The following is a 25,838-nucleotide window of genomic DNA, read 5'->3' as shown; positions in this document are numbered from 1 at the left end:
GTCTGTTTCAACTAGTGGTACAGTTGGACCTGGTAACACTGGGGGAAAAAACAATCAGTTATGATTCCTGTGCTTACAATCCTAGAATAGTATGGTGCAGAAGGAGACCATTCAGCCCATCAAGTCTGCATCAGCTCTTTTGAAGAGCAATCCAATTAATTCCAGTCTCCTGCTCTTTCACTATATCCTTACAATGTTTTTCTCTAAATAATTTATCCAATTCCCTTTTGAGGGCTACTATTGAATCAGTATCCACCATCGTATCAGGCAGTACATTCCAAACCCTATCCTCTCATTTCCTAAAGAGGTTTTCCTCATGTTGCCTCTGTTATTTGCCGGATCTAGTCACTGATGGTGGAAAGTGCACATGTATGGATGTCGGGTGTGGACAGAATTGGGCTTGACTGTGGCAACCCCTTCCCCAATGACCCTCTCTTTTGGCACTTATTGTGTAGACTCTGACATGAAGGATGGTTAATTGGGATGAGAGACTTGACGGGTTAACAGCTGTGGCAGCTCCAAACATCAGCTAACATCTCCAGGAGAAAGGAGAGCAAGAATCATCTTTTTACTTGGGAAAAAAAAATCTCTTCAACTATTAGCTTCTTATAACTTGTTTTTTTTTATTGTCCCTTTTTCCTTTGGTTTCAGTATCAGCTGGTGGCTGACCTGTTCCAGGATGAGAAGGACCCTGCTACTTCCAACGTAAAAGTGAAAACCACAAAAATAAACGTTCGGCCTCTCAAACCTGCCATGAAAGCACCCAATAGAGAGCACAAGAAAACCGTTGGACATCAGGTACAGGTTTTATTTTGTCCCTTTCCTCTCCCAAGCAAAACGGCTAATTTTCTTGATTAGCAACCCTGAGGTAAAATAGAAGTAGATTCAACTTTTTCTTGTCAATTTTCCCTGTCAATTTTCACCACCCTGAAGTGTTAATTTATTTCTTTGATACAAGATAGGCTGCTGGTTTTCCCCAATGCAGGTTTCACCTGTAGCCTGCCAAAACATCTGTCCAAAACCTTTTGCTTTAGTATTTAAAACTCTGAGGCACGCTTTCTCTGGAATGTGCATGCAAGCCAGGAACCAAGTTGTTAGGTGGACTTGTGGCAAAAAAAAGGGAGGGAGGTCTCTATCCTGTCACTGAGTAAGTACGCTAAGATGGGAGTCTGCCCAAGCCCCTTACATGAAGATTTGGATTAAACCATTGGTGATGAGTATGCCTCAGATTTGGATGTCTAGAATAGCAAGTGGCTGGCACAATGTGAGCTATTCTGTGTTGTTCATTCCACCATGCTGAATGTAGATGTCCATTGTATAACTGATGAGCGAACCTTGAGACTGGAGTTAACTGCTGAGAGGCATTGGGGGGAATTTTCTGCAGCCTGCTGCGGTGGATTTGGTGGTGTACGGGGTAATATAATTAGGAAGTGTTCAGATTTCCGGTAGCGGGTCTGCGGCATTCTGGGATTCACCCAACACGGTGGCAGATTGTCGCTTTGCATTCATTTAAATAACATGAATACTCATTAACCTACACATAGTTCCGTTTTAGTTCTACCTGCCAAATTAAGTGAATGGCGAGCAATATTCCCGTGCTCCCCAGTTCACGAATGTTTCAACATGGCATGCAACAGTTGGATTTGCGCTTGATTCTCAGCACTGTGTTCTCCTCTTTTTCACTCAGTGCTAAACTAACACCAGCATTACAATGGATGTTTGCCACCAGGCCAGCATTGCAATGGATGTTTGCCTCCAGGCTCAGCACCAGCAAGGGTGAATCATCTCAGGGAATGGCAGCAACGGCATGGGTGGGGACTACATGGAGGAGTTAGGCAGGGTAGTCGGGGAGCGATGGGCAGGGCTTATCGAATGCATCGAGGAGCAGAGGAGGGTGGCGTGGAGCGGCCAGTTTGTTGAATGGTTGATGTTGATGGTGAAGATGCACATCGTTGGCTGCAGAGGTGTTGGGTGGATTATAGCATTACAGTGTGAAGATATTTGGCAATGGCCTAAAGGGAGGGATGGTTGCTATCGACGTCAGGGAGCTGTGGGGTAAATTGAGGGTACTGGCTAGCAGAGGGAACGGTCACAGTCAATGGGGGCAAATGGGTTCTGTAGGGGGGACAGTCAAGACTAATGGCTATTTGACAGCTTCATAGGGAGGGCAACGGGACGCAGCAACAATGGTCAGGTCGATGTGAGGAGGTTCAAGGGTAAGAGTCGGCATGTCAATAGTAATGGGAGTAGGAACAGGGGGAGGGATAACATCAATATATTGATGATTTCACTGTGCACAGTAATGGGGGGAGGCTCAATGGTAATGGAGGGAAGGGTCACAGTAACATTGGGTGGGTCAAGGGTGATGGGTTCAAGCTGGAAGGTTTCAGGAGGAGGTTGGAAAGGGGGAAACTTGCCCTGAATTTCACATGCACCATTTTCTCCAATGATAATGGGGACCACGTGGACACTCAAGGATAGCAAGGAAAGTGGGAGGAGGCAAACGAGTGTCTATTACCTGGCTGCAATTTGAACGCAGATATAAGGGAGCTGTTCATTGCCTTGATGTTTCAGCTCACGAGCAACAGAGGGCTGAATTACCATGCTCAGCTTATTTATTGTTCATAAAAACCACAGCGACATGGGTCTCACACCCAATTTGTCGAGTACCACGGGAAGAAGAACAAAGAGAGAGACTAAAGTGGGCTCTTTTCCCTCAACTCATGATGCCTGAGTGCCAGCAACAGGCAGAACAGGAAGGTGAGGATGCTCCGAATGATAACATCCAGGAACGGCCTTATCGAAGCCGGGCACTGGCACACCATCGCATCCTCAGGACAAGGATAAACTACCTTCAAATGTCAGAGAGGCAATGGCAGAGACACCCAAGGATATCAAGTGAAATGGTCACAGAAATTCATACGATCTTGTAGCATAACCTGCAGCTGCTCAGCTTTGGTGGGAATACCATGCCAGTTGCCTTCAAGGTAACTGCTGCCCTCAGTTTTTTCTCCAGCGGCTCCTTCCAGGGATCCATGGGTGACATGTGGCCATCTCAATCTGCGACCCACAGGTGCATCAAAGAGGTGACCAGTGCCCTTTCTCGACATGCTAGTGATTTCATCTGCTTCTCTGTAGACCAGACAGCAAGCGCTGTGGCCTACGGCACCATCGCGGGGTTCCCTAGAGTGCAAGGGGTGATTGACTGTACTCATGCGGCCATTAGAGCTCCCTGGGACCAGCCTGCTGTCTTTGTTAATCGCAAAGTCTTCCACTGTTTAAACATGCAGCTAGTTTGCAACCATAGGAGAAGAATCATTCATGTTTGCGCACGTTTCCCAGGGAGCTGTCATGACTGCTACATTTTGAAGAACTCCCAGTTGCCAGCAATTTTCAAGGAACCAACTAAAGTGGACGGATGGATCCTGGGTGATGAGGGTAACTCCCTTTATACATGGTTAATGACATCAGTATATCATTCCCAAAACACTGCTGAAGAGAGGTACAATGCTGCGCATGCATCCACCAGAGCCATTATTGAACACACCATTGGCATGCTGAAAATGGGATTCCGTTGCCTTGACTGGTCTGGAGGGGCTCTTCAGTACACGCCACAGAGGGTGTCATGAATAATCGCCTGCTGTCCCTTGCACAACCTTGCAATTAGACGCGGCAACATTCTGCAGGCGGAGGAGCGCAGGAGGAACACCAGTCCTCCTCAGATGAGGATGACTGTGAAGAGGGTGAGGAGGAGGACAACTATGACAGCAAAGCTGTCAATATGATGGCCGTGGAGATACATGCAAGGGACGTTAGGGAGAACCTCATTTATGCACGTTTCAGTCAACAATAAGCTACATCATCAAGGAACGTTGGGAGGAGAAACATAACAATTCCCCACAGAAATTCCCTTTTGCATGAGATCTTATTCATCTCTGCAATCTTAACAAAGCGTTGCTGCACTTTCATGTAATTGGCATTTGAAATTATCCATGGGCTATGATGAATGCGACTACACACCACTGCAAGCAGCATTAGGTTATGACCATAGAAAACAAAATTAAGTATTGGAAAAATTTATTAATCATCAATAGAAGAAAAGCCATCCTTGAAGAGTCAAATTCCAATGAAGTATGGACACTGGACATTTCCTGAAATATTGTATCTATCAGTAACCAAGTAAAACATTACCAAGAGTGGATCAAATTTTGCATGAAATAAAAAATGTTTTAATACATCGGTTGCAATTGTGATAACTTGTACATCACCTGTGCCACCTTCGTGCTCAAAACTCTTTCAATTTCCTTTTTCTCCCACTATATCTAGGTGCAACCCTGACATTAGCAGCTGAGATGGAGGCAGTCTGCTCAGTGCACTGCCCCGTTGCTAAGGATGACAGTGGCGGGTGTCCTCAGGAGGAATGGGGTCTTGATGGCTCCATCCTACTGATGGTCTGCAGCAATGGTGCTTGAGTATGCCCTGTGTGCTCACCTGCTGGAGGTAAGGGGGTCAATGTTGGGGGAAATACGAGATGCTGCTTACCTTGGGGGTGTCCTGAGAGGAAAGCCACGGGGCAGCTGGCACGTGCTCCTCCTCCATCTGTGTGCATGATGGCACATGCCTGTCTCGCTGTGGGGAAGGAGCACCTGGAGGGAGGTCCAAGTTCCTTGTTCCCCTCTCGTTTAGACCCTGCTGCATGAAGCCCATGCCAACACCGATGGAGTGCAGGTCAGATTGCATATGGCTCGTGTGCTCAACCAGACTCTCGACTGAGGTAGTCATACGCTGAAATGCTGGGACATGGCAGATGTCATGGCTTGCATGGACTCCTCCATGGCATCCGCGAAGCCATGTGTGACCCGAGGCATCTCCGACATATTTTCCACATGGCTTTGCTGCACATCCAGCAGACATCTCATAGCAACAAACAGAGGATCATCATGAGCGTGGGGTTGAGCATGGGCCTGGTCCTCAGCAGTCCTCCAATTGTCTGCGTACCCGGCTGGCACATGGTCCCTCAGCTCATGGGACGTGTCTGTGTCGTGCACACCAGCTTGTGAACCCAGATTTTAATCTTAAATCCCCCGTGGACCGTGTGGATGTATCTGCATTGGCGGAGGTGGAAGAAAAGGCAGGTGATTGTGCACGCTCTGGGGCATCGGCTGCTTCTTCCTCCCCAGAGGAGGATTCTTGGGCCAGGCGGCGTTCTGTGACTCAAGTGCAGAAGCCTGCAGTGCAGACACAAATAGAGGCACTTTAAGCATGAGTTCAAACAATTTCCTTCAGTTTTCACATATGGCTGTAAGCGCAGAGATGACGCTTCATCCTTATACCTTTTAGCTCCTGCCTCGCCATCTGCGCTCGTCCTGCCTCCTTCCCCTCTCTCGATCTCCAAAGCCGCCTCCTCAGCCGTGGTCAGCACCCTGATGTCAGGGACACCTCCTCCAGTTTTAGCATGCTCGCATTGGTTGTGGCTTTGTTTATTCTGGAAAATACAGTGCAGATATAATGACATCACAACCATTGCATACATGCATCAACATCACTCATTCTGCATTGGCTTTCATATGACACATCCAATCACTTAAACAATGCCAATTTTCATCTTGGTGCAACATCATTCAGTGAATGGCACCAAGGCTGCTCACACATTCCACTGTATTCCTTGCGTACCCTCTGCCTTAATGACATGGAGCCATGGAGGAAATTAATGGAGCAGCCTTGCCAGGACCACTTACTCTCGCTGATTTTAGCAAGTCATCAATGCGCTTGTGGCACTGCACCCATGTTCTTCGAGTTAACCCAGGGTTCACGACCACCTCCGCTACCTCCATCCAGGCCACCTTGGTGAGGGAGGAGGGTCTTCGCACTCCATCTGCAGGGAAGAGGACCTTCTGCCTTTCCCTGACGGCCTGGAGGAGAACCTGCAGGGAGGCATCACTGAACTGTGGGTTGGGACGCTGCCTGCCATGTCATTCACTTTGGCTGTAGGGAAAATATATGAGATGCAATTGGTGGCGAGTTTCACAAAATAAGGGAGGCAAAAACATTTTGATTTAAGCAAAAGCTTCAATTTAACTTGGTCTGAAGATACATGAAAGGAAGGCTGCTGATCCTTGAGGCTGCAAACACAGAATGTTTTATATCTGTGGCGATCATGGTGCTTAGGCAGTGACGGCGGGTTCCACCAATGAAAGGCCACCCCAAGCGCATGATCCCATGTGTTTCCTGTGCCCATCACTGCATGGCTCATTTCACTACAAAATCACATAGGAAACGGGATTTGTGGCGGGAGCGGAGGTTACAACAACTTCTGGTTCCCCCGTCGGGAATACAGCGGCACTCGTAAGATTCCACCCATTACATGTAGACTGGATATGAGAAACCATACTTATGGAGCCAGGGTTCATTGTCCATCATAGACACAGGCGCACATACATACGAGTGCGTGCACACACCAGAATGCCCTGTAAAGTGCTTAAATGGAAAACAGGAGATGGCTAAGTTGCTGAGACAATATAAACTGTAATGGGAGACATTTATGAGCTATTGTACGAATAGCTAAAGAAATGGGGGATGAGGCATATAGAAATGGAAGCCCACTGACTTCCACAACAGCCTGGATTATACATTCCCAGCACAATTTCATTCCCTTCTTCCAGGTTCTCCATCTCCATCAAATATGCTCTGCTCTGATGATGCTATGCTCCATAAGAGGTTTATTTTAGCCAACGAATACTTTCCACTGTAGTGGACAAAACCCTTACACAGGTCAGTTCTGTTGTCCATGCTTGTGTGCTCGCCCCTTCTAAGAACAAAGAACAGCACAGGAACAGGCTATTCGGCCCTCCAAGCCTGCGTCGATCTTGATGCCTGCCTAAACTACAACCTTCTGCACTTCCGGGGACCGTATCCCTCTATTCCCATCCTATCCATGTATTTGTCAAGATGCCTCTTAAACGTCACTATCGTACCTGCTTCCACCACCTCCCCCGGCAGCAAGTTCCAGGCACTCACCACCCTCTGTGTAAAGAACTTGCCTCGCACATCCCCTCTAAACTTTGCCCCTCGCACCTTAAACCTATGTCCCCTAGTAACTGACTCTTCCACCCTGGGAAAAAGCTTCTGACTATCCACTCTGTCCATGCCGCTCATAACTTTGTAAACCTCTATCATGTCGCCCCTCCACCTCCGTCGTTGCAGTGAAAACAATCCGAGTTTATCCAAACTTTCCTCATAGCTAATGCCCTCCAGACCAGGCAACATCCTGGTAAACCTCCTCTGTACCCTCTCCAAAGCCTCCACGTCCTTCTGGTAGTGTGGCGACCAGAATTGCACGCAACATTGGAAGTGTGGCCTAACTAAAGTTCTGTACAGCTGCAGCATGACTTGCCAATTTCTATACTCTGTGCCCCGACCGATGAAGGCAAGCATGCCGTATGCCTTCTTGACTACCTTATCCACCTGCGTTGCCACTTTCAGTGACCTGTGGACCTGTAAGCCCAGATCTCTCTGTCTGTCAATACCCCTAAGGGTTCTGCCATTTACTGTATACTTCCCACCAGCATTAGATCTTCCAAAATGCATTACCTCACATTTGTCCGGATGAAACTCCATCTGCCATTTCTCTGCCCAAGTCTCCAACCGATCTATATCCTGCTGTATCCTCTGACAATCCTCATCACTATCCGCAACTCCACCAACCTTTGTGTCGTCCGCAAACTTACTAATCAGACCAGCTACATTTTCCTCCAAATCATTTATATATACTAAAAAGAGCAAAGGTCCCAGCACTGATCCCTGCGGAACATCACTAGTCACATCCCTCCATTCAGAAAAGCACCCTTCCACTGCTACCCTCTGTCTTCTATGACAGAGCCAGTTCTGTATCCATCTTGCCAGCTCACCTCTGATCACGTGTGACTTCACCTTTTGCACCAGTCTGCCATGAGGGACCTTGTCAAAGACTTCACTGAAGTCCATATAGATAACATCCACTGCCCTTCCTTCATCAATCATCTTTGTCACTTCCTCAAAAAACTCAATCAAATTAGTGAGACACGACCTCCCCTTCACAAAACCATGCTGCCTCTCGCTAATAAGTTCATTTGTTTCCAAATGGGAGTAAATCCTGTCCCGAAGAATCCTCTCTTCACAACCTTTATAGACTATCCATGTCCTCACCTTCTTTTCCCCTTCCACCCCCTCCAAACTCCACCCCTCCCCCACCCTACTGCATTTGACAGATCATCTGCCATTTCTGCCACCTCTAATGATTCCATCACCATTTGCATCTTGCCTTCCTCTCCCTCTTGTTCTGAAACAGCCAGTCAGCACACCTTATTTCACTCTTACACCATTCCTACTGCTTGCTTTTTGGTTGACACTTGTCTGCGCAAGCGCAGGAAATGCAAGAGCTGCCCATTCACCTCGCCCCACACCACTGTCCAGGATCTCAGACACTCCTTCAAGATGAGAAAGCAATTTACATGTATTTCCTCCAAACATTGTATTTGCTGCTCATGGTGTAGACTCCTCTGCATTGAGGAAACCAACAAGGGATTAAGTGAACATTTTGCCAAATAATTCCTTTCTGTCTGCAGGTGTGATCCCACGTTCCCCGTTGTGTATTACTTTAATTCTGCAGCCTACTCCTATTCTGACCAGTCTCTCTTTGGCCCCATACACCATTCTAATGCAAGCTTTAGGAGCTCTGCAGCCTTCTGAACTTCTTATTGACTTGAATAACTTCAGAGCTTCCACTTTCTATATCCAACAGGAAGTGCTGATGTTTCCAAGGAGGTTTAAAGGTTGGCATGGGGACTTTCTGTTTTAACTCTTTGTTGGCCAGGCAGTCTACATCTTTGGTGTTAACTTGCTTTTCTCTTCACTCGAGATGAAAAGTTGGGTGATTTTATAGTGGGTGGGCCTTCTGCTCCACCAGTTTATCAATGACCCCATTACCTCTTGTTAAGCTCACAGCAACAAGTAGCAGCTAATAGCATGTCGGAGAGACTTTACTCTCCCTTTCCTTCCCCATCTGAGTGTTGATACTGTGTGTGTGTTTTTTCTGTGAATTTTTTTTTTCTTTTCCCATCAGTTTCGTAACTCACTGCATCTACTCATGGAGACGCTGAACGCCACAACACCACACTATGTACGCTGCATCAAGCCAAACGATGAGAAATCTGCATTCTCGTAAGTACAGTATAGATTGATTATTATGGTGCAAATCACTGTATCTTTGTTGGAAATTTTCCCAGGCCTTTAGAGGTGGGCTTGGAGGAGGGGTGGGCTGGAAAAATTGGAAAAAAAATGCTTTGGGCTGGTTTGACAGCGTTGCTTGCATCTGGCCCCTTTTCCCGCGGCGGGGAGAGGGGGCCTTTAAGGCGCCATCAAGCCACTCAGGTGCATTTGTGAACAGAAAGGGCTTCCACTCCTTCAACATGCGATCACCGTAAAAGGATCCTGTAATTATGTGCAAGGTTTGCAGGCCTTGACTCCTTCATACTGAGGCAGTCTTAGCTGTCTCAACTGTTCAGGGGTATCCACTGAAGACATGGCTTATGATACCAGTGCGGATGCCTACCACAGAGGTCTGTGAGAAATACAACCACTGCCATTTGTCAACCAGGGCAACCATTGAGCAGGCCATAGGCCTTCTGAAAATGTGGTTCCGGTGTCTTCAAGGGTCTCGTGCATACTGGTGATGTGCAGCCCTCTGCACAACCTGGCGATATAGCGGGAAGTGGAACTGGTGTCGGAAGATGGCAGTGAGTGCTCATCATCCTCAGAAGAGGAGGAAGACTACAATCAGTCAGTGCACCATGCCAGTGGGAGGTCCTGTTGAGGCCTGTTGCCCATTGACTTGCAGGCCAGGGAAGCCTGGGATGCCCTCATCCAGGCAAGATTCACATGAATGTGGGATTTCCTACTCTGCACTCTTGGCATCAGGTCCATGTAGCAAAAGTTGTGGCTGCAATCACAAGTCCAAGACACCATAAAGAACTCCTTGATTCAAGAAATCCCAAGCCGCAATCCCTTCCAGTTCAGCACTGTGGCCATGACATTCACTGATGTCACATTCGGACCGCTTCTAATGGTGATTGTGCACTGGGACATAAGGACTACTTGAGACTTATCACTTAGGCAACAGAAATGGTTTCATTCCAATAAAGCAAATCCAGTTGACTGTGGCATAAAATAAGGCACCCAATTATATCCCATTGTGCTATTAAACCTGTTTCCATATTCTCATCCGCTAACTTCTGTGGTGCTATCCCTGTGGCTGATGCAGATGTGGAGGCAGCCTGCTCGTTTCTCTGCTTTAGTGAATGAGATGCCCAAGGCATGCATGCTCTGGGTTGTGATGTTCATGAGGGCCCTGCCACTGACTAGCCCACCTTCATCTGTGCAGAGGCAGTCTCGATTAAGGGGCAGGATGCAGCCTTTGTGCCTCTGTCAGAGGAGTCCAGGAGGCAGCTCGGGGGGGCGCACCATGATGGCCCTCATTGCCATGATTCCTGCCCACATCTGCTCTTTCAGGGCCCACCTGCACATCCCTGCTAACCAAGAGCGGGTTAGCATCTGCCTGTGTTTCCATGTATTTCTGAGTCATCAATGCAACCAATCGATCAATGCTGCTAAAGGCTGGATGCATAGTTTGGAGGCCACAGGGCTGATCCTGCATCCAATCATTGGCCTGCTGCATGTGACTTTCTGTGAGGGTGGCCATTCTTCAATGGAGGAGGTCATTTGCTCATATGTCTGAAATATCACATCATTCATGGCATGGATAGACTCCTCCATCTTCTGTGCACGGGTCTACACTGCCTCAGGAAGCTCTTGACAGATGCCCACATATCTCCCTTTGCTGCTCCACAAGAACTCACTTCGTATATCACACTCCGAGGTTCAGCATGGAGCTGAGCATGGCTGAAGCAGCCCTCCAATGAGGACCCCCCCCCCCAACAGCTGTCATTGCCTCCATCACCTACTCCTGCTCACATGTGACGTACTCCTCACCTTGAGTCACCCGTTCTGTCGGTGAATGAGGCCCCACCGAGATGTGTGTATCTGCACTGGTGAATGGTGCACTTGACTCATGTGATGGTGTACGCTCAGAGTGCTGTTCTTCCTCTGGGGCTCTGCAATCTGTGCTGCCTCCTCATGCGGTTGCTGCTGCGCTTCCAGCTATGTCCCTGCGGGAGAGAGAAGACCTCAGTTAGTGAAGCGTGCAGGTTTCAATGATTGCATCTTCTAACATCTTGCTGGTATTCAACTGTAAACTTATGGATAGAACTGCACAAATGAAGGAAATGTTCCAACCCGATTGTACAGTTGGCATCAGGATTGCCAATAAGGGTACTCTACCCTCCCAGTGTGACTGCTCTCCTGAGCGTTGTGCGCTCTCTCCTTGCAGAAGAGAGCACATAACGCCCGGGAGAGCAGAAAACAGAGTATGCATAAATGGTTCCTTTTCTGATTGGCAGGATGTGACGAGTGGAGTCCCACAGGGGTCTCTGCTGGGGCCTCAACTTTTTACAATTTATATCAATGACTTAGATGAGGGGAGCGATGGCATGGTAGCTAAATTTGCAGATGACACAAAAATAGGTAGGAAAGTATGTTGTGAAGAGGACATAAGGAGGTTGCAGACCGATTATAGATAGGTTGAGTGAGTGGGCAAAAATCTGGCAGATGGAATATAATGTGGGAAAATGTTAAGTTGTTCACTTTGGCAGGAAGAATAAAAAAGCAGAGTATTATTTAAAGGGGAAACGACTGCAGAATTCCGAGGTGCAGAGGGATCTGGGTGTTTGAGTGCATTAGTCACAAAATGTTAGTATGCAGGTACAGCAAGTAATAAGGCTAATGGAATGCTATCCTTTATTACAAGAGGAATTGAAAATTAAAGTAAGGATCTTATGTTTCAGTTATACAGGGTATTGTTGAGACCACATCTCTACTACTGTGTACAGTTTTGGTCTCCTTATTTAAGGAAGGATGTGAATGCATTGGAGGCGGTTCAGAGGAGGTTTACTAGATTGATACCTGGAATGAGCAGTTTGTCTTATGAGGAAAGGTTGGACAGACTGGGCTTGTTTTCACTGTGGTTTAGAAGAGTGAGGGGAGACTTGATTGAAGTATATAAGATCCTTGACTAGGTGAATGTGGAAAGGATGTTTCCTCTTGTGGGTGAGTTCAGAATTAGGGGGCACAGTTTTAAAATAAGGGGTCATTCTTTTAGGACAGAGATGAGAATTTTTTTCTCTGAGGGTTGTGTGACTTTGCAATTCTCTGTCTCAGAAAGTGGTGGAGGTGGAGTCATTGAATATTTTTAAGGCGGAGGTAGATAGATTCTTGTTAGGCAAGGGAATCAAGATTATCGGAGGTGGTTGGGAGTGTGGAATTCGAGACAGAAACAGCTCAGCCATGATCTTATTAAATGGCGGAGCAGGTTCGACGGGCAGAATTGAAGGCCTGCTTAGGTCGGGGAAAAAGAACCAAACCTGACTGATCCACAGCGGACCCGAGCCTGACCTGCCCCAATTTCACCCCGACCCGACCCAAGCCTGACCCCGCTCAGCCCAAACAAAGCCCGACCGACCATCCCTTTACTTACATTCCAATTGGGAAGCTCCACGAAGCTGCAGTGCATGTATGATGTCATCATAGTGACATCACGCGCTCACTGCGCAGACTCAGTTTCGTCCCGGACTCCCAGCTCAGGTAAGTGTTTTTTTTAAAATTTTTAATACTTACCGCCAGAGCACTTACTGTGTGTGTCTGGCCCAACCTGGACTCGACCCGATCCGAGCCTGAAAGCCAGGCTTGACCCAACCTGAAACTGACAAGCTGTCGGTCTACTTTTGCTCCTAATTCGTATGGTCGTAAGACTGTGATGAATATAAAGGACGATTCATGAGGTGCTGGCACATTTGATGGAACTCACACTGGAAAGGGCAGCAACCATTTATTGGTTTATCTATGACTGAGATTGGTGTGAGCATTTCCAACAGATGAGGAAGGGACCTGGATACACATTCCTTCATGTTGCTGCAAATAATGTGACTTTCAGCCATTCCGAGCAGAGGACTGCTGAGGATGTGACTAATGTTTGGCTGCCATCTGAGCGTGGCAAGGCACTCACCTTGCCAGACCTCATAAGGTCATTGAAGCTCTTCCAGCACTGTATCCACGTCCTTCTGACAACACTTTGGCTGCCTACCTCCTGCCTGATCTCCAGCCAAGCCAGCTTGGTTATGCTGATTGGCCTCCTCTTCCCGCCATAGGAAACAGGACATGCCTCTCTGCCCTCTGTACCTCCAACATAACATCCAGGGAGGCATCTATGAGGAGTGAAGCAGCCCTTCCCTGTATCTTCTCCGTTTCGGTCCATCCTCTTGTGTGCCATTCTCTTCAGCAGCCACAATGAGGGAGTCGGCTGCCCTTTAAATCACGCCCACTGATTTGCCCTCCCGCCTGCTCAACCCACCCATCATCTCTAATTGGACGGCGATCCTGGAGATGAGCTCTTAATCGGCCACCTTCCAAAAGATTGGACCGGAAGGCACACTACGTTTGTTCAAATTTCTCCACACACTTTCTGGAATTTTGAGCAGAGGATTCGTAATTCTTTCTGTCTCCTTCAAGAAGCAGGGAAGGGTTAAACATAATTCTAGGTACCCCGTCATCCCAGAGTAAAATTTCATAACCTGGTAAAATAGTGAAGCTGTGCATTTAATGAAGTTTTACAGCAGTTTTTTCATATAAATAGTGCCAGAAATTACTGATGACACAAAGCTTCGGGAGTGGTGATCCTTGCAAAGTTACCACTTCTAATCATTTGGCTTTCAGAAGTTGATTTAATTTTGAAAAGAAAAAGTGTCAATATTTCTTCTGCACATTGTAAACTTGTATAAGTTTTAGTCTACATGAAGCCGGTAGCTAATGTATAACTGTCAGTATTACAACACTATTACTAACAATAAATGTGTAATTGGTTCTATTTGGATTGATCCTGGTTGGGACTTGCACTGCAGAGGTATGCAACATTTTCTGCTTTATGTCTGATGACTGAGTGAATGAGTGCAGCAGAGGTTAGACCCAGAGCAAGGCTTCTCTCTTTTAAATTTCTCGGGGCACTCTTTCTGCACTAGTTTAACTTGTCAATTTCATGCATGCAAAGGGACATCTTCAGCTTGCTTTATTGGTTGTCTATGGCCTAGAAATTCCACTGTGGGATTATACCTTATACCTGACATTGATTGTCACCCCATCTATCACCTTAAACACTCCCTCCACCACTGGTGCATGTGCTGTAGTATGTATTACTTCAAGATGCACTGCAGAGGCTTGCCAAGGCTTCTTCGACAGAATCTTACAAACCTGCAACCTCTACCATCTAGAAGGATCAGGGCAGCAGAAAACCACCACCTGCAAGTTCCCCTCCAAGCCACAATCCATCCTGACTTGGAACTATATCGCTGTTCTTTCATTGTTGCTGGGTCAAAATCCTGGAACTCTCTCCCTAACGGCACAGTGGGTTAACCTGCACCACACAAACTGCTCACCACCACCTTCTTGAGGACTATTCGGGATGGACAATAAATGCTAGCCTTGCTAGTGATGCCCACATCCCATGAATAAATAAAGAGATCTCTAAAAGCTCTCTGCTATTATACTTTAAATGGTTAACACCTCCACTAAGATAGCGGAGAGAGGAGTTTCAGACAAATGCCATTTGCATACCAGAGGCTGAATCTAGTCACACCAGGCCAAAAAGGTGAGGGGAACCCTGCCTCGGACTTTCAGACCCCCCCCTGCACCCCCCCCCCCCCCCCGGCGCAATTCAAAGGTGCTCAGATGCTTAAGTGTCTGGCATTGGGATGCTGTCCATTTAAGGATGGGAATACTGCCTCCAAGAGCTGCTGGCCCATCAGAGGCGATGAGGGGGGGTGGGGCCAGAATTGTCAGAGGGGCGGCCTTTGCTGCCGGGGGTCCTCGGTGGGCCACAGAGGAGTCCCCCCACAAGCCTACAGGGAGGGTGCCTTGCTTTAGTAGGCGACTTCCCCGTATGGCGGAGGCCCCCCCACCGCTAGTTTAATTCCATTGGTGGGAAGAGGTCCTTAAGTGGCTACTGATTGCCCACTTAAGGGCCTCAATTAGCCTCTGGGCAGCAAGGCCTTCTTCGGCCTTTCCCGCCCCAACTTTATCGCAGTGCGACGGAAGGCGACAGGCCCTCCAACCCCTGCCTTCCGTCGCAATTCTCTGCCTGCCTCCTAGCCCATCTCCAGGGGACCATTAAGTTCAGTCATAGTATCCTACTAATATGTTCTTGAGCTAGACAAACCCCAAGTCAAAACATTTCAAAGAAAACTCAGTTGGATTAGCAATATGGGTGCTACAGTTTCCATTAGTGTTCCCGGATGAGAGAATCGAAAAACAGCTGGATTCCTGGTTAGTTCCTCGATACTGTTTGTTCACATCAATCAGCATACCGATTGATCTGCGTGAATGAGCCTGTATACTTTGCAGGTGCAGCTGATTAACTTAAACTCGAGTCTTATTGGCTGCTCAGGTTACATAACTCAGGCATTTATTTCAGCAATCCTTACAGTGAAGGCTGTTGAGATGGAAAAGATTTGTGCAGAATGTAAAACCAACTCATAAACATTCTCTTAATGCTGATGAGTGACTGACTGCTTGAGTAAAGACTGATACTACACATTCCTGACATTGAATTTTTAAAATATGCAGAAATTAATACAAACCCATACAAAAAGCACAGCTGATATATATTTTGTTTTCTAATATTTGAATAAAATTTCCATAGCAACCAGAAGTGAAGTAACAACCTGATGATTTTCTGCAATTAAATTTGTGGTGATTCTTCTCTGTTCTTCCAGTTGCACCACAGAGAGAGAGATTGCGGTCCATCCTGTTCATTTTATCTGGAAGCATTGCAGCGTTTTTGTTACATTTTTTTTAATGATGGCTTTGTGAAGATCTGACAGCATCTAGGAAACCTGTAAAACACATAATTTGTATCAAGATGCATAATTAATTCTTAAAATGTTGAGCAACAACAAATGATGTGCAGGTTCACCTTCTTTGGCAATGGTGCCAGCTGCCTCGCCATTAAAAATAATCCATAAAAACAAGGTGCAAATGATACATAGTGCATTGAGCTGAGCTCCATCTTGCCTCTTGTGTATAATACATTGCTAAATATGCAAGTGACATTCACGCCACACCAGTGCCAGGTGATGACTATCTCTAACAAGAGAGAATCTAACAATCTCCCCTTGACATTCAATGGCATTACCATCGCTGATTCCCCATTATCAACATCCTGGGGGTTACCATTGACCAGAAACTGAACTGGACAAGCCACATAAATGCTGTGGCTACAAGAGCAGGTCAGAGGCTGGGAATTCTGCGGCACGTAACTCGGCTCCTGTCCCCCAATGCCTGTCCTCCATCTACAAGGCACAAGTCAAGAGTATGATGGAGTACTCTGCACTTGCCTGGATGGGTGCAGCTCCAACAACACTCAAGAAGCTCGACACCATCCAGAACAAAGCAGTCTGCTTGATTGGCACCGCATCCACCACTTTCAACATTCCCTCCACCACTGACTCACTGTGTGTACCATATACAAGATGCACTGCAGCAACTCACCAAGGCTCCTTAGACAGCACCTTCCAAACCCGCAACCTCTACCACCTAGAAGGACAAGGGCAGCAGATGCATGGGAACACCACCACCTGCAACTTCCCCTCCAAGCCACACTCCATCCTGACTTGGAACTATATCGCTATTCCTTCACTGTCGCTGGGTGAAAATCCTGGAACTCCCTTCCTAACAACACTGTTTGTGTACCTACATCCCAAGGACGATAGCAGTTCAAGAAGGCAGCTCACCACCATCTTCTCAAGGGCAATTAGGGATGGGCAATAAATGCTGGCCTAGCCAGCAATGCCCACATCCCTCAAACAAATAAAAAAAAGAGAAGTACAAACACATTGGCACCTAGAAAATAAAATCTAATTCAAGAATGGCACTGCGTTAGAGACAGAAGAGAAATGAGATATGTGTGTTTTCTTTTAGCCAAGTTCTTTAATCATAACATCTTCTGTAAATGCAATTTTTGCAACATTTTACTTGGCCTCCTATCCTCCACCTTCTATGAACTACAAGTTGTTCAAATCTAAGCTGCATATATTCATTCCTTCCTTCCAACTTGTCCAAAACTCAGCTGCATTACTTACTGTATCTTGTCCCATACACATCATACTCAACCATTACTCTTGTCCTCACTGACATACGTTAAGTACAAAAATAGTCCCAAGATTTTCCAGAGCCCCCAACCAAAAGTTTGTCTACTAATTTTACAACAATTGCAAGTTGAAATTTGGATCAGACAGTATATATTGAAGTGTCAACTTCCCTGTTCATCTGTTTTTGGTACCTTTTTAAAAATGTGACAAAGAACAAGTCTCATTTAAAGGCTGGAATTTTTCAAGACAGTTTTGCTGTTTTGTTTCGGTCTGGAAAGCTGGCAGAAACTACCTTGTGTACATAAGTGGAATGTTCTGAAAGGATCAGTAGTTTAATTGCTTCCCTTACATTCCCTTACAATCTCTGAATGTTATTTCAATGCTGATCCAAAATTATTCCAAATCTTTTGTTTCCTGGAACACAATTTCAAAGTGTTGTTTACAGTGATACAAAGGTGTGGAATATGAGTTATCATTGTTGTCAATGGACCGAGAACCCATACAGATTCCTCTGGATTCAGGCTGAAAAAATATTTTTCAAACTGCTTGGTGAGACTGTTAAAATGGGTGAAATTTTGAGGAAAACCATACTGTTAAGTTCCTTTTTGGAAGTCTGACAGGAACTTGAATGGCATGAAGCAGCCTCCATTTAAATCTTACAACTGCAAGTGCATCTTGCCAACTTGTACTAATTAATCCACTTTTGATGAAAACACATTTGTTCTTCAAGTTGCAGAATCAACTTGCTGCCTTTTTCAACAATAGCAGCTAAGTAGGCAAGTCATGCTCAGAATTTCTTGTCGTTGAATTCTAACTGATTGGACTGTCATTTTCCATTGCAAACGTCCTTTGCCTAATAGCTCTCAGACACAGTCCAAGACTTTACCAGATGACTGACTGAATTTCCCATATGGAACAGAGCCCAGTTCCTTGTGCAGGTTGTGAGCAGCCGTGTATTCAGTGCACAGGATTACATATATTTGGCAATTTTCATAATATTGGGACTGCTGCAGCTTCATTCCAAGTTCTTTTAGTGTAGTTATTCTCAGTAGATCACACAGTGATAAATATTGCTACTATAGTATTCCTCTAATTATAGTAGACTACTGCTTTGACTCTGTCCAAAAAGGTCAATTTCGGTCCATTGTAGCCTTGCAGCATAATTGCTCATGCCAATGCAGCTCTTCTATTTGTGACCTACATTGTTGAAGATATTGGCTACTTGTGCCACTGTCATCAGATAGCAAAAGAGGCCTTCATCAATGTGTTCAACTTTGGTGTTTTTATAGTGTGCTAATACCAGAAGTACATCTAAATTTCCAATGTCTATCATCTCATCCAACAGCAGGCTGAACAGGGATTTCAGAATTTTGTCAGTCATCTCAACTCGATATCTCTCAAACTCGGTGGCAAGCTATGTTTTCAACTGTCTCCCTGCATTTCATTAAACAAGTCTTGTACCATTTCTGTTGCAGCCAGCAAAATGAGTGTCTTATTACTAGTGCATTTGTTTTATTTGAAGTTATCTGCTTGGTGAAAAGAAGCTATCTTTGTGCTGAAAAACTCAATGAGATAGATTTCCGTCTTCACTGCCTGAAAAGTAAGCTGGCAAAACAGATTGCCCTCACTTTATAGAAGCCATCTAATATGATTACTAAATTTGCTGCTGACACAAAGATAGATAGGAAAGTAAGTTGTAAAGAGATATAAGGAGGCTACAAAGGGATGTAAGTGAGTGGGCAAAAATCATGCTAATGGAGCATAATGTGGGAAAATGTGAAATTATCCATTTTGGCAGGAAGAATAAAAATAAGCATATTATCTAAATGGTGAGAGATTGCAGAGCTCTGAGATGCAGAGGGATCTGGGTGGCCTAGTGCATGAAGCACAAAAGGTTAGTAAGCAGGTTCAGCAAGTAATTAAGAATGTTATCGTTTATTGCGAGGGGAATTGAATACAAAAGTAGGGAGGTTATACTTCAGCTATACAGGGCATTGGTGAGACCACATCTGGAGTACTATGTACAGTATTGGTCTCCTTTTTAAGGAAGGATGTAAATGCGTTGCAAGCAGTTCAGCGAAGGTTTACTAGACTAATACCTGGAATGCCGGGTTGTCTTATGAAGAAAGATTGGACAGGCTAGGCTTGTATCCGCTGGAATTTAGAAGAGTAAGGTGACTTGATAGAAACATATAAGATCCTGGGGGGTCTTGACAGGGTGGATGTGGAAAGGATGTTTCCCCTTGTGGGAGAATCTAGAACTAGGAGTCACTGTTTAATAATAAGGGGCTGTCCATTTAAGACAGAGATGAGGAGAATTTTTTTTCTCCCAGAGGGTGGTGAGTCTTTAGAATTCTCTTCCTCAAAAGGCAGTGGAAGCAGAATCTTGAAACATTTTTAAGGCAGAGGTAGATAGATTCTTGATAGGCAAGGGGGTGAAAGATTATTGGGGGTAGGTGGGAATGTGGTTTCGAGGTTACAATTAGACCAGTCATGATCTTATTGAATGGCGGAGCAGGCTTGAGGGGCCGCTGAGTTCAATGAAGGACGTAACAGTCTCAAGTTCATTGATGAAACCAATCAGGCACAGAATGCACTTGGTTCTAACCTATTTAGGTTTCACCACTGAGTACTATTTCTGAAAATTGTTAACATACCAATGCTTCACTGCACAATGTTATCAGTGTCTTCCATGGCTCATTAATTATACATGTATTCATATCGAGATGACACGAAAATTGGTGGTGTCGTAAATAGTGAGGTGGAAAGCCTTAGATTACAGGACGATATAGATGGGCTGGTAAGATGGGCAGAGTAGTGGCAAATGGAATTTAATCCTGAGAAGTGTGAGGGGATACATTTCGGGAGGACTAACAAGGCAAGGGAATATACAATGGATGGTAAGACCCTAGGAAGTACAGAAGATCAGAGGGACCTTGGTGTATTTGTCCATAGATCACTGAAGGCAGCAGCACAGGTAGATAAGGTGGTTAGGAAGGCATATGGGATCCTTACCTTTATTAGCCGAGGCATAGAATATGATAGCAGGAAGGTTATGATGGAGCTGTATAAAACGCTGGTTAGGCCACAGCTGGGGTACTGTGTACAGTTCTGGGCACCACACTATAGGAAGGATGTGATTGCACTGGAGAGGGTGCAGAGGAGATTCACCAGGATGTTGCCTGGGCTGGAGCATTTCCGTTATGAAGAGAGACTGGATAGGCTAGGGTTGTTTTCCTTGGAGCAGAGAAGGCTGAGGGGGGACCTGATTGAGGTATACGAAATTATGAGGGGCATAAATAGGGTAGATAGGAAGAAACATTTTTCCTTAGCGGAGGTGTCAGTAACCAGGGGGCATGTATTTGAGCTAAGGGGCAGAAGGTTAAGAGGGGATTTGTGGAAAAATTTTTTCACCCAGAGTGTGGTTGGAATCTGGAACACACTGCTGAAGGGGTTGTGGAGGAAGGAACCCTCATAACATTTAAGAAGTATTTAGATGAGCACTTGAAATGCCATAGCATACAAGGCTACGGGCCAAGTGCTGGAAAATGGGATTAGAATAGATAGGTGCTTGATGGCCGGCACAGACACAATGGGCCGAAAGGCCTGTTTCTGTCAGTATAATTCTGACTCAATGTTACAGGGAGGGCACCTCGTATCACAAGGTGTCCTCCCCTCAAGGCGGAGGCACCTCCACCGCTGGAAAGATGCCAGCAGTGGCGTAAAGAGGCCCTTAATTGGCTGTTAATAGCCCACTTAAGGGCCTCAATTGGCCTCTGGGTGGGAAGACCATCGTCGGTCTATCCCGCCCCCAGGAAGATCGCTGGATGATGGGGAGGCGACGGACCCTGCACACGCCCCCCCCGCCACCTGTCGCGATACTCTGTCTCCTTCCCCCAATTCTCCCCCCCCCCCCCCCCCCACAATGCCTCCCACCGCCTCAGACCCCGGGGCCACACAAAATCCCAGCCAACATGTGTTTGATACACAGACTGTAGTGCAGTAGTAGCTGATGTGGTATCATGGATATACATGTATCCATATGCAGGAACAGTATGGTTCCTTAATCATTTTGGGATAATATATCCTTTTTCTTTAAAAAGTGAAAGATATTGACATTTTTTTAATCTGCATAATTTTCCCAAACATTTTTTTTTTCATCTGGCTACTAAAGAAAACTTACAAGAAGCTTTTACAATTACAATTAAACTTGTAATGCTGAACACCTTAAAACTCTTCTATGGCTCACTTTCTTTCAAAGCATTATTCACAATATCATTGTGACGGTAAGATGTTGTGCCTCCATCTCACGGATTTGGTTGTCGTCATCCCTGTCTGCAATGAGTTGGCATGCTGTACTGGCAATGTAGTGTGTGTTGCTCCTGGTGTTATATAAGTTGTGCTTGATGTTGGTGATGTGTCACTTGCTGGTGATGTTGCAAATGTTGCAGCACTTTCTGTTGGTGATGTTGTGTCGCTTGTTGATGTTGCTGATGCCTTTCACTGCTTTACCAGCTCTGGTGGGGGCCGAATACTGACTCTGTTCCATCTAATTTGTTTACCGGTTTTGGTCTCTATGATGCATGATCTTGAAGTCTCAGCTTTACCAACAACTTCTGCTGGATTCCAGGTTTTCAGTTTTGGGTCCTATACATGCACAATTTGTCCTCTCAACAACTCAGGCAATAATTTGTCGTCTTTGTTGAAGTGCTGACTTGTGCATCAGTGTTTTGCGTCTTCCTTCCTAATGGTCATTTGGAAGATGTATTATACTTGGCAGAGTTGTCTTGTATTTTCTGCTATTCAGTAGCTCTAGTAGGTGATTTCATGTTGGCCTTCAGAAGTGTAGCTCACAGTGACATTAAGGCATGGTTTGGGTCTTCACTTGTGTCTCAGCATTTAATCAGGGTCTCCTTAACCATCTGAACATGCCTTTCTATAAAACTGTGTCCCCTTGGGTAATGTGTTGATGAGTTTATGATGTTGAATCTATGCTGTTCAAACTCCTTAAATTCTCTGGAGGTGAATTGGGTTCCATTTATCACATATCACACTTTCTGGAATCCCTTGCTCAGCAAACAGGACTCGTACTGCTGTGGTGATTGTTGTAGGAACATAGCAGCTTAGAGCTCTCAAATCTTTTACCTTCCTGATAAATGGGAACTTTGAGTAATAGCAACTGTAAGATCCAATTTTGGTTGTGCATGAATAAGTCATCTCCCACGGTATACCGTGGTCTGGGTGGTATCTCGCTAACTATCACCTCCTCTTTCGGCTGTGTACTTCTATACTTCTGGCATACACTGCGTGTAGATACCATTCCTTCAATGTCTTTGTAGATGCCTATCCAGTACACAGCTGATCTGGCTCTAAGCTTACACTTATCCATTTCCATGTGGTCTTTATATATCTTCTGGAAAAGTTCTTTTTGCATTGTTTTGGGTACGATTATTCTGCTTCTGCCCAGCAGAACACCGTCTTCTAGTGAGATATCATCTCTGATTAGCCAATAGTGCTGTATTGCTGGTTGTGTTTACTGCATCTTAGCCGGCCATTGCTGAATCACTTGCTGAGAGAGCATCTGTAACTCATCTTTACTGGTCTCATCTCTGATTTGATTCAATTTTGATAGCATCACGTTCACAAGGTGATGTATCTTTTTACCTAGATCTTTTATCTCTTGTTTCTCTACTGGCGACAGACGAGATAGGGTATCTGCTAGCACCGTTTCTCTTCCTGGCATGTATTTCAGAGCGAGCTAGTAATTCTGAAGTCTCAAGGGTAGTCTCTGTAGTCTTGCTGGTGCTCTACACAGTTTTTTCTTGTAGATCGGTTCCAGTGAACGAAATTCACTCTCCACTATGAATTTTCTCCCATAGAGATATGGAATTTCTCACATCCATACACCACTGCCAAAAGCGCTCTCTGTATGTTGACATATCTGATCTCAGCTGATGTTAGAGCTTTGGTTGTGAATGCTATCGGCTTTCTTTCTTGTACCAGGGCAACTCCCAATCCTTTTGGAGAAGTATCTACTTGCAGAGTGACAGGTTTCGCTCAGTTGAATCCTTGCATATTACTTCTTTGAGTTTACTGAAACTCCTCTCATTTGGCTCTGACCACTGGTACTCATGATCTTATCATCAGCTGTCGTAAGTTTGCTGTGTGCTCTGACATGTGAGGTATAAAAGAGTTAATTTACTGGATCAAACCAAGAAAACTTCTCAGCTCTTTCTTGTCTCTTGGAGCTTCCATCTCAGAAATAGCTGTGATGTTTTCAGGACTTGGCTTGACTCCATCAGGTGTGTACACCATTCCGAAGAACTGACATCCTGTCACCATTACAATGTATTTGTCTGCGTTTAGCTTGATCCCAGCTTTCCTGGTTCTCTCCATAGCTTCGTGTGGATGGTAGTCATGGTCTTTTCCATTGTACCATAGATCTGGATATCATTAGCTATGCCAATTGCTCCTTTGCATCCCCTGTATGCCTGTTTTTTGCTGGAACACATCCTGGCTCACTTGAAGGACAAATGATAGACACAAGAATTTGTACTGAACAAAGGGTGTGTTGAATGTTGTCAACAGCGAAAATTCCTCATCGAGCTTCACGTTCCAGGAGCCATTTCTGGCATCAAACTTGCTGAAAACTTTTGCCCCTGCCAGTGCTCGCGTGATCGCTTAGAGTGCTGGAGTAGGGTAGTGATTTCCTCTTTATTGCTTGATTCAGATCTTTGTGATCCAGGCAAATTTGTAACTATCCATTTGTCTTCTCTAGCACCACATTGGAATTTGCCCAATATGTAGGCCCTCTGACTTTGGCAATCACTTTATTTTCTTCCATCTCTTTGAGTTCTCTTTCAAGCTTTCCTTTTAGCTCGATTGGTACTTACCTTGGGGATGAATCATTGGTTTCTTCTATGGGTCAATGGTGATGTGATACTCAAAAATGTGATACTGAAATAGCAGGAGGGTAAAAGTTCTCCTTTCAGCAAAAATATTCAAGAGTTCAACGGGTAGAAAAACTAAAATGTTTGCTAGCTGCAACTTTTAGAGGATTGATGCTGATGAGACAATGCTGCTGGTTCCTGTACGTATTCTTTTTAAAACCATTTGGTGCAATGAAATGTGTTTCTTGAGGCCGAGAAATCTTTAAAATCAATGTCAGGTTCCGTGAGCATGTAACGTAATGGAAATCCATATAAGCTCATTCTGATTTGTGAAGAATAACCTTGTAATGTGCTAGATATTGTGCTGAAAGTCACTTTGTTGTATTAATCATTCTTCTAATAAATGTTCTTTGCACTATAGGTCTGAAATTGAAAGAATAAAATATGGATCAATATTCTGTAAATATTCATGGTATCTTATTTGCTTTATGGTTTTGCGATCTACCGGTAGCACACACCATTTCCAAGCCAACAGAACAGGAAGTTGCTCTTGAGCCAGCCATTATGAGGTCTAATTAAGGGTGAAGCACTTCTACCACTATTCTGCCCTGTCCTGTACAATAATGGAGGAAGGTAGACATTTCACACTGAATCATAGTCATAGAGTTATACAGCACAGAAACAGGCCCTTCGGCCCATCATGTCCATGCTGGCCATCAAGCACCTACCTATTCTAATCCCATTTTCCAGCACTTGGCCCATAGCCTTGTATGCTATGGCGCTTCAAGTGCTCATCTAAATACTTCTTAAATGTTGTGAGGATTCCTGCGTCTACCACCCTTTCAGGCAGTGTGTTCCAGATTTCAGCCACCCTCTGGGTGAAAGAAATTTTCCTCAAATCCCCTCTAAACCTCCTGCCCCTTACCTTAAATCTATGCCCCCTGGTTGTTGACACGTCCACCAAGGGAAAAAGGTTCTTCCTATCTATGCCCTTCAGCAGAAAAGATTCACAAGGATGTTGCCTGGTTTAGAAGGCTGGAGTTATGAAGAGAGATTGGATAGGCTGGGTCTGTTTTCCCTGGAGCGAAGGAGGCTGAGAGGGGACGTGATAGAGGTGTATAAAATTATGAGAGGCATAGATAGGGTAGATAGCCAGAGTCTGTTTCCCATGGTAGGGGTGACTAAAACTAGAGGGTGTAGATTTAAGGTGAGAGGGAGGAGGTTTAAAGGGGATCAAAGGGGTAAATTTTTCATACAAAGGTGGTGGAGGCAGGAACAGTAGCAACATTTAAGAGGCATCTGGACAGGTACTTGAATGAGCAAGGCATAGAGGGATATGGAATTAGTGCAGGCAGGTGGGATTAGTATAGATAGGCATTATGGTTGGCATGGACGCGGTGGGCCAAAGGGCCTGTTTCTATGCTGTACGACTCTATGACTCTATGATAATTTTGTATACCTCAATCAGGTCCCCCCTCAGCCTTCTCTGCTCTAAGGAAAACAACCCTAGGCTTTCCAGTCTCTCTTCATAGCTGAAATGCTGCTGCCCAGGCAATATCCTGGTCAATCTGCTCTGCACCCTCTCTAGTGCAATCACATCCTTCCTGTAGTGTGGCGACGAGAACTGTACACAGTACCCCAGCTGTGGCCTAACTAGTGTTTT

The 25,838-nt window shown here is 45.4% G+C and overlaps 1 protein-coding gene across 1 annotated transcript in view; it reads left to right on the top strand.

Annotated features, from left to right (window-relative positions):
- The window catches only part of myo5b (myosin VB), a 398,451-nt gene that overhangs the window by 263,006 nt on the left and 109,607 nt on the right, over positions 1–25,838 (top strand). Inside the window, exons 15-16 of the mRNA XM_068030536.1 lie at positions 652–798; positions 9,101–9,198. Coding sequence (XP_067886637.1) covers positions 652–798; positions 9,101–9,198 — 245 coding nt within the window. The remainder of the gene's footprint in view (positions 1–651; positions 799–9,100; positions 9,199–25,838) is intronic.

The sequence above is a fragment of the Heterodontus francisci genome, chromosome 1 (assembly GCF_036365525.1).
Source record: "Heterodontus francisci isolate sHetFra1 chromosome 1, sHetFra1.hap1, whole genome shotgun sequence".
Taxonomy (NCBI): domain Eukaryota; kingdom Metazoa; phylum Chordata; class Chondrichthyes; order Heterodontiformes; family Heterodontidae; genus Heterodontus; species Heterodontus francisci.
Note: the sequence above shows the minus strand (reverse complement) of the source record. Positions and strands in the feature narration are given on the sequence as shown.